The 14613-nt window shown below is 45.8% G+C and overlaps 1 protein-coding gene across 3 annotated transcripts in view; it reads right to left on the reverse strand.

Annotated features, from left to right (window-relative positions):
- Positions 1-14613, reverse strand: part of LOC142245450 (uncharacterized) — a 115496-nt gene that overhangs the window by 32674 nt on the left and 68209 nt on the right. For all 3 annotated transcript variants that reach the window (XM_075318166.1, XM_075318167.1, XM_075318168.1), the window contains exon 2: positions 8652-8760. In XM_075318166.1, coding sequence (XP_075174281.1) covers positions 8652-8712 — 61 coding nt within the window. In that variant the 5' untranslated portion in view covers positions 8713-8760. The remainder of the gene's footprint in view (positions 1-8651; positions 8761-14613) is intronic.

Below are 14613 nucleotides of genomic sequence, written 5' to 3' on the forward strand. Positions count from 1 at the left end.
TGCATCTCCCCAACCTGGGAAGGAAAAAAAGATGATGCAAAGAGATAATTATCAGTGCACCCTCGCTCAAGTTCCTTATCAGAATCGGGACCACCCTAATAGGCAGAAAACACTAGCCCACAAGGAGAAATTTGTTGTAATATATCTCCCACAATATATCTACCTTGTAACTTCACCCCATGTTTATGTTTAAAATAGTTACCTCAAGTTTACCTGACATGCCAAAAAGTATCCCCAGCAGGAGGAATATCAAATGTCTAGACCAAACCAAGAGAAAAAGCCCCCCCAAAAAAAAAGCTATCAACCACCAAGATAACCACAAAATTGCTGACTATCAACGTCAATGGGTTAAACTCGCCACAAAAAAGGTTTCTCATATGGAGGGACATCCAAAAATTCAAAGCAGATATAATTAGACTACAGGAAACAAAATTTGCTCTAGAAAAAACACCCAAATTTGAACATAAATCATTCCCAACAATCCTTCTCTCTTCAAATGAAAAGAAAAAAAATCAGGTGTGGCTCTCATAAGAGACTCAATAAGATTTGAAGAACTGAAAACGATAATTTACCCAGAAGGTAGATATCTGTCATCTGCAAACTAAATAACACTACATACACACTAGCCAACATATACGCTCCCAACAAGGGACAAATTACCTTCCTAAATAGAGTACTATCTTTAATTAGATCACATCAAAGGGGATCTCTTTTACTTTTCGGAGATTTTAACGCCATACCTAACCCTAAATTCGACTATTCCAACAAAAAGCAGGGTACTCAATGTCACTCTTGATTCTTCGATCAACCGAGAGGAGCTATACGACATCTTTAGATGCCTAAATTCAACCTCAGTAGAATATACTTATTATTCAAACCCCCACAGATGCTTTTCAAGAATTGACCTAGTACTTTCTGACATCAATACCTTACAGAAAAGTAAACAAATTACCATTCACCCTAGAGTGTGGTCAGACCACTCTCCCATCACATTTGAAATCCTCACCAATCATCACATATAAAACTTGGAGCGCTAACTCATTTCTATTTCCTGATCCAGACCATAACCTAAAAATACAAGACGATTTAAAAAATTATTTCAAATATAATGACATAGAAAATATCTCCATCACAACTCTATGGCAAGCCCATAAGGCAGTCATCAGAGGAACCCTGATCCAACTTAACGCTAAGATTAATAAAATTAAACAAAAGAAAACAGAAGAGATTATAAATAAAATTAGAGAACTAGAAAATTCACAAGCAAGTAGTCCATCAGATGACACACAAAAAGAAATTTTAAAACTCAGACTGGACTTAAAAACCATTCTCTCAAACGAATATGAAAGATTCATACTGACCTCAAAATCCAATTTTTACCATCTCATTTATAAACCTTTGGGTTTCTTAGCCAGAAGAACAAGAATTCTGAGGTCTAAGACCAATATCTTACAGATAAGAGATAGGGACAACAAAATTTACAAAAATCCAAAAGACATTTCACTAAAATTCGAGGAATTTTTTAACAACCTATATAACTTAAAAATTAATAAACTAGAAGACAAACCCACTAAGGAAAACATCAATCAATTCCTTGACTCTATTCAGTTACCCTCTGTCTAACGAAGATTTAAATTTCCTAAACACCCCATACGAAAACATTGACATAATGGCTACAATAAACAAACAAAATAAAGCACCAGGACCAGATCGAATTCCCAATGAGTACTACAAAAAGTTTGCTACAATCTTAACCCCATATTTAACCACCCTCATCAATGAACTATCACTAGGCTTCAAATTACCTGAGGAGATGCATGAAGCCACTATATCAGTTTTGTATAAAGAAAAGGGAGACAGAGAGCTCATTGGAAACTCTAGACCCATTTCTCTCCGAAATTCTGACCTGAAAATATTGGCAAAACCCTAGCCACCAGACAACAAAAAATAGTACCGAACCTTATACACAAAGATCAAATGGGGTTCATTGCGAACAGAGGAGCAAAAGACGCTACCAGACGAATCCTAAACCTACTCACTCAGGGGAAACTAAGACTCCCACAGTCTTTATCACAATTGATGCTGAGAAGGCATTTGACCGGGTTCAGTGGAACTACTTACTTTGTTACAAACTTTAAAAAAATTTGGCTTCAATGGGAGGGTATTAGACCTTATAAAAAAAAAAATAATTCTACTCAAACCTGTCTGCGAGAATTTTAACAAATGGTCTCCTCTCGGGTAAAATCAACCTCTCATATGGAACAAGGCAGGGGTGTCCTCTTTCCCCGTCGTTGTTTGATCTTTTCATTGAGCCCTTGGCAGAGAAGATCAGGATGGACAGCCGGATTAGGGCGTCCCTGCTAATAGACAATTCAAAGTGTCATTTTTCGCAGATGACATCCTACTGTCTCTAACGGATTCACTGAACTCTGTCAAACAGACCTTGGAAATTTTTAAAGAATTCTCAAGGGTCTCAATATATAGGGTCAATATGGATAAAACCCAGGCTATGCACCTCAATCTGGATCAGGATCTATTAAAAGTACTACAATCGGAAATCAAATTTCAGTGGAATGTGGACGGCATTTCTTATTTAGGAATCAAACTAACAAAAAACACAAAGGACTGCGCTAACCAGAATATTACTGACATTTATAATACCATCCAAAAAGATCTACAACATCTATCCAAAGTAGAGCTTTCCTGGTTAGGAAAAATATACACATACAAAATGCTGGAACTTCCCAAGCTACTTTATATATTCAGAACTATCCCATTACCAATCAAGAAGAAGCTTCTACAAAAACTCCAAACTCAACTAACATCTTTTGTATGGGGTAAAACTAAACCTCGACTAGCACAATCTACCCTAAACAAAAATAAAATCAACGGGGGGTTGGGGATGCCAAACATAATGGCCTACTATCAAGCAACGACTATTAAAAGCAGCCAGAAGTATTGGAACAGCGATGATAAACCTGCATGGGTGGGACTTGAAGATTCTTATTGTCCAAATATAGAAGTTGGAGACCTGGTGGTGGCCTACCTATGCGACTCTAAAAAGCGACTACCTAAGGAGGTCATCACCAGGAACTCAATAATAACATGGAGGAAATTCGGAGCCCAATCTAGAAAAATACACGGCATCGAATCAATAGGTTGGATGAAGATAGAAATGCTTTCTGCATTCTCACCAAGATTAAAGCTCAACCACTGGAAATCTAAGGGAATATGCTTCATCTCAGACATACTCGATAACGATAAGCTGAAACCCTAGCAAAAGAATTCAAACTAACAAAGTCAAATAAGAAAACTTGGAAGATAATAGAAGAAATATTCATGAAACCTAGCACCACCCTCCATCTTCCAAGTAACATCACAGCTCTCTTAAAGAATCCAAATAATCAAAACACTTGGAAAACCAAATATATCTACCAAATTTATAACAAAGACACAAATCTCCTTAACTTAAAACACTTGGAAAAGTGGAAAATTTAGTTAAAAATCCCAGAAAATCAATTTAAAGAAAGATTTCAAAAGTCATTGGCCACAGTCTACAAAAATATACCCTGCGTTGCTCTTATAGAAACCAATTATAAGATAACCCGCTGGTATTACACACCCCATAAATTGCATTTAATTAACCCAGATACCTCAAACAAATGCTGGAGAAACTGTGGAAATTCAGGCAACATAACGCGCATATTTTGGTCGTGTCCAAAAATTAAGAAATTCTGGAGAGACATTCAATCACTTATAAGGTCTATTACACAGCTAGATGTAACTAACTCCAGAATTAGCTCTTCTTCTCTTAAACATTGAAACAATACCTAAACATTTTAGGCCCATAGTAATACATATTCTACTAGTGTCCACTAATCTCATTGCATCCAAATGGAAAAGTGAGAAAGCTCCTAATATTCAAGAAGCTAAGGAGAAACTAACTCTACATAAAACGTGAGAGTATTATTATGCCATAAAAAATAATACTCAAACCAAGTACTTCACCAAATGGGACCCATGGCCAGAGCCCAATCACCGACAAACTATATAGGCCAACTGACGTTAAGGAAACACTAACTATATTCGAGAAATACAAGCTCACTAATAATTCCAGGCTTGAAGCTCTAGTCTTTGATACCTCCCTGATCTAAAACTCAATAGAATTATATGTTTTTGATCTCACAAATTTGCTGGACTGTCTAAGGAATCCATGTCAGGAAGTTGTTAATTTTATTTGTTGTTTAGTTATGTTTTGCAAAAAGTTACCGTATTTTTCGGACTATAAGACGCACCGTGCAGACCATAAGACGCACCCTGGGTTTAGAGAAGGAAAATAGGAAAATAAAATTTTGATCAAAAATTGTGGTGATGACACACTGTTATGGGGCGAGGATCTGCTGCTGACACTGTAATGTCCCCAAATTCTCTACTAAGGTACCCCATCCTGGTAATGATCCTCCTGCCTTGTGTGTGTATATATGTACCTCATCCTGGTATAGCCCCATCTTGCTATATACTGCCATCCTGGTATGTGCTCCCATCCTGCTATATACGCCATCATCCTGCTCATATACCCCCGTCATCCTGCTCATATACCCCCGTCATCCTGCTCATATACCCCCGTCAACCTGCTCATATACCCCCGTCAACCTGCTCATATACCCCCGTCAACCTGCTCATATACCCCCGTCAACCTGCTCATATACCCCCATCAACCTGCTCATATACCCCCGTCAACCTGCTCATATACCCCCGTCAACCTGCTCATATACCCCCGTCAACCTGCTCATATATACCCCATCATTCTGCTTATATGCCATCATCCTGCTCATCTACCCCCGTCATCCTGCTCATATACCCCCGTCATCCTGCTCATATACCCCAGTCATCCTGCTCATATACCCCAGTCATCCTGCTCATATACCCCCGTCATCCTGCTCATATACCCCCATCATCCTGCTCATATACCCCCATCATCCTGCTCATATACCCCCATCATCCTGCTCATATACCCCCATCATGCTGCTCATATATCAAAATAAACAAACGTTTACACTCAGCTTTCCTCGCGCCACGCAGCATGGCTCCGCCTCCAGTCTGTGCCAGCAGCGCTGTGTAGAGCCGGCCACGAAATCTGCAGCACCGCGATGTCCTCCTGTCTGTGCCAGCGACGCGGCTGTGTGGACACTGGACAAGTGCGCACAGCGATGACGTCATCGCTGTGAGCACAGCTAGTCTCCACACCGCGCGGCCGACAGACAGGAGGAGATTGCGGTGCTGCAGGGGAACGGTGAGTGTACTGATTCACTGCACCCCGCGCTGATGATGATGCGCGGGGTGCAGTGAATATAGCCGCACACGATCACTCCAGGCTGTAGTTGCCAGGGGTGATCACGGCCAGCTGTTTACTATGTGCGCATTCCCCGTCCATCACCCCGCCCACCTGTCTTCGCCGGCTTCAGCGCTGAAAGATGGGCGGGATGATGGGCGTGCATATGTAATGAGTGGGCCCACGTGGTCACGGCAGGTGCTGCTGCGGCCTGTTCGTGCCCCGATGACCTGCTCCACCGCAGCACCCTCATTCCCCGCAGCCCTATACTCAGACCATAAGACGCACCCCCCACTTTCCCCCAACATTTGGTGGAAAAAAGTGCGTCTTATGGTCCGAAAAATACGGTAATTCATAAAGCAATTGATTTGACCAACAAAATATACTGCATGATGTATCAACAATAACAAACTGGGGGGTCAAAATATGTGCATTTTCTTAACCTTGTTATTACTATATATATGTCCTTACATTTTCTAACGCATAAGTTCAAGATTTGCTAACTACAAAACCCAATAAAAATCATTTGAACGAGAACATAGTTGTTGATCAAAAATAAAAAAAATCCTCTAAAATACAACTTGCCTAATAATTCTGCACACGCTGTATATATGCACATATGTACACAATCGCCTTATTTTTGCATGCTGCCTGGCACTGAAATGGTGTTGTTTTATGGAGGTCTGTTTGCGTCTGCTTATGAGGCGTACACAGCATCACAGCAGTTACTAACCAGCTTAATTGCCGCTGTACACACTTAATGAGTGGACAGCTCTGTGGAATGTCTATAGTGTGTGCAGTCAAACAGTTTAACCTGTGAGTCGCTAACCAGTTTCAACTTTTCTGGTTATGTATATGCTGCTGTAATTTGCACTACTATATGTAATTAACCCTTTACTGCAGGGGTGGGGAACCTCCGGGCCGCATACGGCCCGCGATGACCTTTTATGCGGCCCCCGGGCAGATTCCCGGGGGCTGCAGTTCTGGGTCTGGCGCTGTCTTGTAGTTTGCCGGCCTCATCACATGCGCCGCTGTCCAGTGTCAGCATGCTCAGCATGTGTGTGTGCCCGCCCCTCTGTGAAAAGTGCCGCCTCCCCCTCCACGGGATCTAGGTGAAGAGAGTGCTGCCTCCTCCCCCCTGTACAAGATGTAGGTACAGATAGTGCCGCCTCCTCCTGTACAGCACTATAGCTGTGTGCCCGCTGCCCGCCGCTGTGTGCCCGCTGCCCGCACCCCCACTGACCGCCGCTGTGTGCCCGCACCCCCGCTGCCCGCCACTGTGTGCCCGCTGCCCGCCGCTGTGTGCCCGCTGCCCGCACCCCCGCTGCCCGCCGCTGTGTGCCCGCTGCTGTGTGCCCGCTGCCCGCACCTACGCTGCCCGCCGCTGTGTGCCCGCTGCCCGCTGCTCTGTGCCCGCTGCCCGCACCCCCGCTGCCCGCCGCTGTGTGCCCGCTGCCCGCACCCCCGCTGCCCGCACCCCCGCTGTGTGCCCGCTGCCCGCACCCCCACTGCCCGCCACTGTGTGCCTGCTGCCCGCTGCTGTGTGCCCGCTGCCCGCACCCCCGCTGCCTGCCGCTGTGTGCCCGCTGCCCGCACCCCTGCTGCCCGCCGCTGTGTGCCTGCTGCTGTGTGCCCGCTGCCCGCACTCCCGCCGCTGTGTGCCCACTGCTCGCACTCCCGCCGCTGTGTGCCCGCTGCTCGCACTCCCGCCGCTGTGTGCCCGCTGCCCGCACTCCCGCCGCTGTGTGCCCGCTGCGCACACTACCGTCGCTGTGTGCCTGGCGCCCGCACTCCCGCACTGTGTACCCGGCGCTTGCCCTCTGTGACCGTCCAATTCTGTGTACCACCCCCTTCCAGAGATGTGTGCAACGCTCAGTGCTGTGTCCCCGCAGTGATGTCAGGGCTCTGCAAGTGCTTTGTGCAGCCTGCCCCGTGCCCTCCTAATGCTGTGTATAACCCCCAGTGTTGTGTGTCCCCCAGTCATGTCTGTGCTCTAAAAGTGCTGTCCGTGCTCCCATTCCCTCCAGTGATGTCTCTGCCCTCCCCCGTGATGTCTCTGCCCACCCCTAGTGATGTCTCTGCCCACCCCTAGTGATGTCTCTGCCCACCCCTAGTGATGTCTCCCCCCCCTCTTGTGATGTCTGTGCCCCCAGCCCCTCTTGCGTTGTGTGCGCCCCAGCAGCCCCTCTTGCGTTGTGTGCGCCCCAGCAGCCCCTCTTGCGTTGTGTGCGCCCCAGCAGCCCCTCTTGCGTTGTGTGCGCCCCAGCAGCCCATCTTGCGTTGTGTGTGCCCCAGCAGCCCCTCTTGCGTTGTGTGCGCCCCAGCAGCCCCTCTTGCGTTGTGTGCGCCCCAGCAGCCCCTCTTGCGTTGTTTATGCCTCCAACCCCTCTTGTGTTGTGTATGCCCCCAGCCCCTCTTGTTGTGTTTACCTCCAGCGTCTCCTGTGATGTGTATGCCCAGGACATGCTGGGGGCATACACATCACAGGAGACACTGGGGACATACACAACACAGGAGGGGCTGGGGGCATTTACATCACAGGGGGTATATATATGTCCCCAGCTCCTCATGTGATATATGTGCCTCCAGTATCTCCTGTGATGTATAAACAGCAGTCCCAGCGTCTCCTATCTGATGTGTATACGTCAGTCCCAGCGTCTCCTATGTGATGTATATGCCCTCAGCCCCTCCAGTGATGTATGTTCCTCCAGCGTCTCCTGTGATGTATATACAAAGAGTTGACTGCGCTCCACACCCAGACAAACCTGGAAAAGCAGTTGTCAGAAGCAACATGATTAGTATCAAACATCACAGCCGCACCAAAGAGAAGCAGCTCCAGCCACCACAGTAAGGGTGAGTTAATTGACCATATATAGCAGGGTTATTTTCATATTGATAATTTGATGCGGCCCCCGAAGGTTCGTAGAAATTGCCAAATGGCCCCCGGTAGTAAAAAGGTTCCCCACCCCTGCTTTGCTGGGTGTCACTAGGGAGGTTGGTTGGAGTGTATTTTACTCTGTTCCCCTTGCGTGGCATTTTCCATCTTAGCCACTCTTCCTTGTTTCATGGCTTCACCTTTTTTTGTAAATTATTTCAATAAAATATTTTTTTCACTTTTGCATTTATATTGTGGTCCTGTGGCAACTTTTGGGTTTTCCCTTAATTAACAATTTTGGCTTTATACTTTAGGGGTCACCTATTCTTTTAAGTTCTACACTATTATAAAAGTGCCTGATTCAGGTCCCTATAGACCTGGTTGCATCCGCCGATCCCGGGTATCTGCCCATCACTAGTCATTACTCCTCGCCGGGGCGATTACCTGTAGGCTCCTCCTCTTTGCACCGCTCATCTCCCCACACATCGCTTTCTCCTTTCTCCATTATGGCTTCAAGATGAATCTTCCTCGGATATTTGCCTGGATTTCAAAACTGTGAAAATAATAATGTAAAAGTCACAGACAGAAGGAAAACTCTTGTAGAATGTTCTAGATGGACGCTTTTACTAGAATCTCGTGTGGGCACTGAGCCACCAATCGCTGTCAACTTCACCCCCTCCTATATCACCAGTGCTGCCCTCAGAGTCAGTACAGCGGCACTTAGTGGTAGAAGCAGGCGTCTCTGGAGCAGGGTCCGGTAAGTGTACAACAATATGACACAGTGATTTCTTTCATTATTTTGTCTTGACTAAGGCTGAATGGACCCGGACTGTAAAAGTCTGGATCCACGCGGTTTCAAAAATGCCGGGGTGCCAGACCCAGGATTCCGGGTGTACGATCCGGATTCGGCACTGGGGAAATTAAAGGAAATATAAAGAAAACAAGAATTAAGCAAGCGTTTCATACTTACGGAGACTTGGTGTCATGGCAGCAAACTCCTTCCGGGTCGCGCATTCACTTCCTGTACTGCGCAATAGGCTCATCGCATACACACAGCTTTTCGTGCTTTCCCCGCCCACCTGCTGTCCTGTCGTCTGTGATTGGTTACAGTCAGATGCGCCCCCAGCCTGTGACAGCGTCTGCCTGCAGTCATTGCTCATCACGGCTCAGTCATTGTCTGCACTCACAGCCGGTGGTTGTGCTCTATGGCCGCTAGCTGTGAGATGTAGCAGAGCTGTAAGTGTCGTGGGACCTCATGTGGATTACGCCGGACGTGCAGGGTGTTTGGGGTTAATAATATGGTGAAGGAGGGTGTGTTTTTGTATTTTATTCCAAATAAAGGATTTTTCTCTGTGTTTGTAGTTATTTACTTTCATTTACAGGTTAGTGATGCAGGTATCTCAGACACCAGTGCCATCACTAACCTAGGGTTTAGTAGCAGCTCTGCGCTGTTATTAACCCCTGCTATTACCCCGATTGCCATCGCACCAGGGCAACGGGAAGAGCCTGTAAAGCACCGGAATTGTCACATCTAATGGATGTAATACCGGGAGTCTGCGGGCTAAGAATACCAGTCCCCAGCTGGCTTTATCTTGGCTGGGTATCAAAATTTGGGGGACCGCACTTCGTTGTTTTTTTTTTTTTTTAAACTATTTAAATTAAACAAAAAAAAAAGCCACATGCGGTTTCATTTAGGCCAGAGTCACACTTGCAAGGGACTCGCGCGAGTCTCTGATCACACGGCAAAGCTGCACACTCTCCTGATAGGAGCAGGTCAGCCGTTGTGTTTCTATGGAGCTGCACGCTCATGTTCGGAGAGCGGCAGGCCATTTCGGGTGATGTGATGAGTCCCCCGCACGTGTGATTCTGAGCTTATTTTGATACACAGATGGCATCAGAATATGGGGGACCCTGCGTCGATTGTTTTATTTATTTAATTTTATACCACCATACTGACCCGCAGACACTTGCATTGCTTTCCCAGCCCACCGGCCGTCCTGGCGCTTGTGATTGGTTGTAATCAGCTCACATGCTGCCACTTAGGGTGGGGGCGTGTCTAACTGCAACCAATTACACGTGCTGTTGGGCAGGCAAAGCAGTGAATATTCAATGAGAGTAAATTGTGGGCTCCAGAAGGGAAAGCGTGACCCAGAAGCAGCTTGCCGCCATGACACAGCCTCGGTGAGTACACCGCACACGTTCCTACCCCCTATCCCTTCCACCAACGTTTTTTAATCTCCAGATTCTGATCCCCATAGACTTATATGGGTACCAGATTCCGGAGCGGATCAGGTTTCTTTGTTTGTTTTTTTTATAATTTAGCAGGGACACGCCGGTCCCAGTTTTTTGTGAGTTCGTCTAAAACTAGTCTTGACATTTCGGATGCCCTAATTTTTTTTTTTTTTTTAATCGAAAGTGAATGGTTTTGTTTGGAACTGTTGTACTTTTGGGGTACATAGTATTTTGTTTAATAGTGTTCGAAGCATTTTTTTTTAATGCCGTTCACTTGTGCTATTAATCTGATATTAGACAGATCATCTGTTCTTTTTTATTTTTATGTGCAGCTCAGTATGGTCTAAACCAGGGGTGGGGACCTTTTTTGTGGCCCCCGAGCAGATTACCTGAGACCGAAGCACTCGGGCCGGCAGCAGCAACTGCTGGATGCCGTCCCTTTAAATCCCTATGTGCACTGCGAGGATGTGCACGCAGCGTTCATTAATAAACTCTGTGTGGGCAAACAATTAGTTCCTCACGCTGAGAACATACTTTGTGGGCAGAGTTAGCACGCAATGTGCTCCCATTCCACCATCCTGAACATGCTTTCCCCCCAGTGCTGTGTGCCACCCCCTAGTGCTGTGTGCTCCTCTTGAGATGTCTATGATCTCCCAGTGCTGTCTGTGCCCCAGCCCCTCCCGTGATGATTTAAAGTTGGACCAGGAGGTGGTAGTTGAGGACGAGGGCTTCCCTCCGATAAGCAACCTGGGCCCACTTCACAGGAACACTGCTGTGGTTCTGGCTGGGTGTGTTGAGAGGTGCGGTGCTGTTCATTCCTCTCAGGAGGTCGCTTCTTGCAACTGTCTTGAGCAGTCCAAGACCGGATTGTGGAGGAAACGGAGACTAATAGTTCTTTAGGCTGAGGCCACATGGGGATTACTATGAGTCCTTGCATGACACTCTGCTCACGCTCGCAGCACAGCAGGAGCTGAGTGTCATGTGACTGTAGTCCAATCAGACCACATCTGTGGAGGGGAGGGATTTATCGCCCTATCTCTTCCGTTGCTGGCTGATGTGAGAATCGAACTGCACTTGCATAGACTTGTATGGGTGCAAGTGAAACAGGATCGCATTGCACCCGCAGCATGCTGCAACTGTTTTCTCAGTCCGATTAGGGCTGAGAAAACAATTGCTAATGGAAGTGGGCCCATAGAGTAATATTGGTCCCAGTGGAATGCGATTTTTATCACATTCGTTCGTGTGCTGAGCCTTACACAACAATTCTTTACTACACAGTTTCTGGATGGCAACTGTATATGACAAGTAGCGGGCAGATCTCATAGTACGCTTCATTAGTATCAAACACCAACAGCCGCATTTCCTCTAAGTTCACCTCAGCTGTTATTATTGTGGATGCTCCCTGTCCTCCTGCCACTGCCCGGCCTAGCACAACGGAGCCGTCTGTGAGAGTCAGTCCAGTCCCCGTGCAGTTTCACGTCCTCCCAGCAACAGGGAGTAGTGACGCCATCGGATCTGCCACATTGGAGTGCATACTCGTCTCGCATCCAACTCCAGTCCCTACGGCCTACAACCAGTCCTAGATTTTTCTACTGGTTTTCATTTTGGGTTACAACCACCCTCCGTGTGTTCATATGTTTTCTCACACTACTCTTGTGAAGGGGAAGGGGGAGGAGGGGGGGGCAGAAACAAGTCTTCCATTTGATTGGAAAGTCTTACACACATTCTTAACACCTGTCCTTTGTTGCTCATCCCCCATCCAGCAAAGTCACCTCCAGGGGAGGGATCAGGATAATTACATTTTATGGCTTTTCCTGTTGATGTTCTCTCTGCACCTCTGGATTGTGATGTGGAACTTCAAGGAAATGCAATTCCCAGACACAATGAGAAAATAACAAACAGTCACAGGAATCCTATTACAATGCAATGACATGTCCCATGACTCCTGTCCTCTTTTTTTATTGTATAAATTGAACATGATGCACACATGACATATTAAATATTTGCAGACCAATATGAGATATCGGAGCCGAGATCCAGTACAGTTTATACCACTTACATTTACCATAGGGGCTTGTCAGAGGCGTTGGTAAGGTCAGGAAAGATCAGGGAAGAAGCCACGAGATATATTTTGCCACCGATCCTCCCACCCAAACAAAAAAATGTAATACAACAGTCTGCACCCCATATACAGCCCACACCCCATATACAGCCCGCACCCCATATACCCCCATATACAGCTCGCACCCCACTCAGGGTCTGGCTGGAAAATTTTAGCCTGGGGGCAAGCACACCGCAGTGCCCATGAGCAGCGGCCCACCCTTATTGTATTTACCTCCGGCTACTTAACCTCTCTCTACACGACATTTGACGTACTGGGTACATCATGAAAGTCAGTGCCATCCTGACCAAGGATGTACCCAGTACGCCATGCATTCATGCGCTCACTGCAGCTGCGGTGACAGTCATCGCATGAAAGTGCCAGCTGATTGGGGGAAATAAACAATTTGTTTTATTTTCGCAGCTCAACATTGTAAAATTCTGTGAAGCACCTGTAGCTTCAAGATGCTCACCACACATCTAGATAAGTTCCTTGGATTAGTTTCCAAAATGGGGTTACTTGTGGGGGGTTTCTACTGTTTAGGCACATCAGGGGCTCTCCAAACGCAATATGGCGTCCGCTAATGATTCCAACCAATTTTGTGTTCGAACAGTCAAATTGTACTCCTTCCCTTCCAAGCCCTGCCGTGCGCCCAAAGAGAAGAATTTTACCACATATGAGGTATCTGCGTACTCAGAAGAAATTGCACAATTAATTGTGGTGAATTTTTTCCTGATACCCTTGTGAAAATGCAGAATTTTATGGCTAAAATAACATTTTTGTGTAAAAAAGTAAAGTTTTCATTTTTTCCTTCCACATGGCTTTGGTTCTTGTGAAGCACCAAAAGGGTTAATAAACTTCTTCGATGTGGTTTCGAGCAGTGTGAGCGGTGAAGTTTTTATAAAGGTGTTACTTTTGGGTGTTTTCTGTCACCTAGGCCTCTCAAAGTCACTTCAAATATGATGTGGTCCCTAAAAAAAATGGTTTTGTAAATTTTGTTGGAAAAATTAGAAATTGCTGATGAACTTTGAACCCTTCTAAGTAATGTCCTAACAAAAAAAATTAGGTTTCAAAAATTGTGGTGATGTAAAGTAGAGATGTGGGAAATGATATTTAGTAATTATTTTGTGTGACATAATTCTCAGATTTATGGGCATAAAATTTCAAAGTTTGAAAATTGCTAAATTTGTCAAATTTCCGATATTTTCACAAATAAACGCAAAAACCATTGTCATAATTTTACCAATAATATGAAGTATAATATGTCACGAAAAAACAACGGCAGAATCGTCAGGATCCGTTGAAGTGTTCCAGAGTTATAAGCTGTTAAAATGACGCTGGTCAGAATTGCAAAAATTGGCCGGGTCATTAAGGTGAAAACCATGCAGTGGGGTAAAGGGGTTAATATAGGTAGGAGTAGAGGTAACAAGGCTTTAAAAAGATAAAGCCGAAGTGATGATGATATAGTTGTGGTCAAATGCAGCACCACTCTGCTCCTCTTCTCAGTGACATCACCACTTTGCAGACTCTCTGGGTCACACTAAGCTTTTCTCCTCTGCTCCTCTTCTCAGTGATGTCACTGCTCTGCAGACTCTCCAGGTCACAGTGCGCTCTGTTACTCTTCTCAGTGATGTCACGGCTCTCCAGAATCTCTGGGTCACGCTGTGCTCTCCGTGACCTAGAAGAGTCTTTTACAATGTAAATCTCTGAACGTCCGAACGAGGTTCTATAGACTTACATTGTAAAAGAGACTTCCAGGTGACATCACTCAGAAGAGCAGCAGAGCGGATACCGGAGAAGGGGCTAGGTGAATATATTAACACGCTCACACTGCAGAGCACAAACATTTACACAGACTTTGGGGGGGAAAGTTAATTGGACACGTCTTCAAAGCAGAATATAAGCAACATCCTGGTATAGCCTATGTAGAGACAGGAGCACCAGGGGTATCAAACTGCAAAACAATTTTATTTAAACACACAAGGAGAGGTTTTGGGACTCACACATAAAACAATTAAAAGACATACTGTACCGCCCCCGTGCAAGCAGCCGGGCTGCTGCTGCTCGGATCTG

The sequence above is a fragment of the Anomaloglossus baeobatrachus genome, chromosome 7 (genome assembly GCF_048569485.1).
Source record: "Anomaloglossus baeobatrachus isolate aAnoBae1 chromosome 7, aAnoBae1.hap1, whole genome shotgun sequence".
Lineage (NCBI taxonomy): Eukaryota > Metazoa > Chordata > Amphibia > Anura > Aromobatidae > Anomaloglossus > Anomaloglossus baeobatrachus.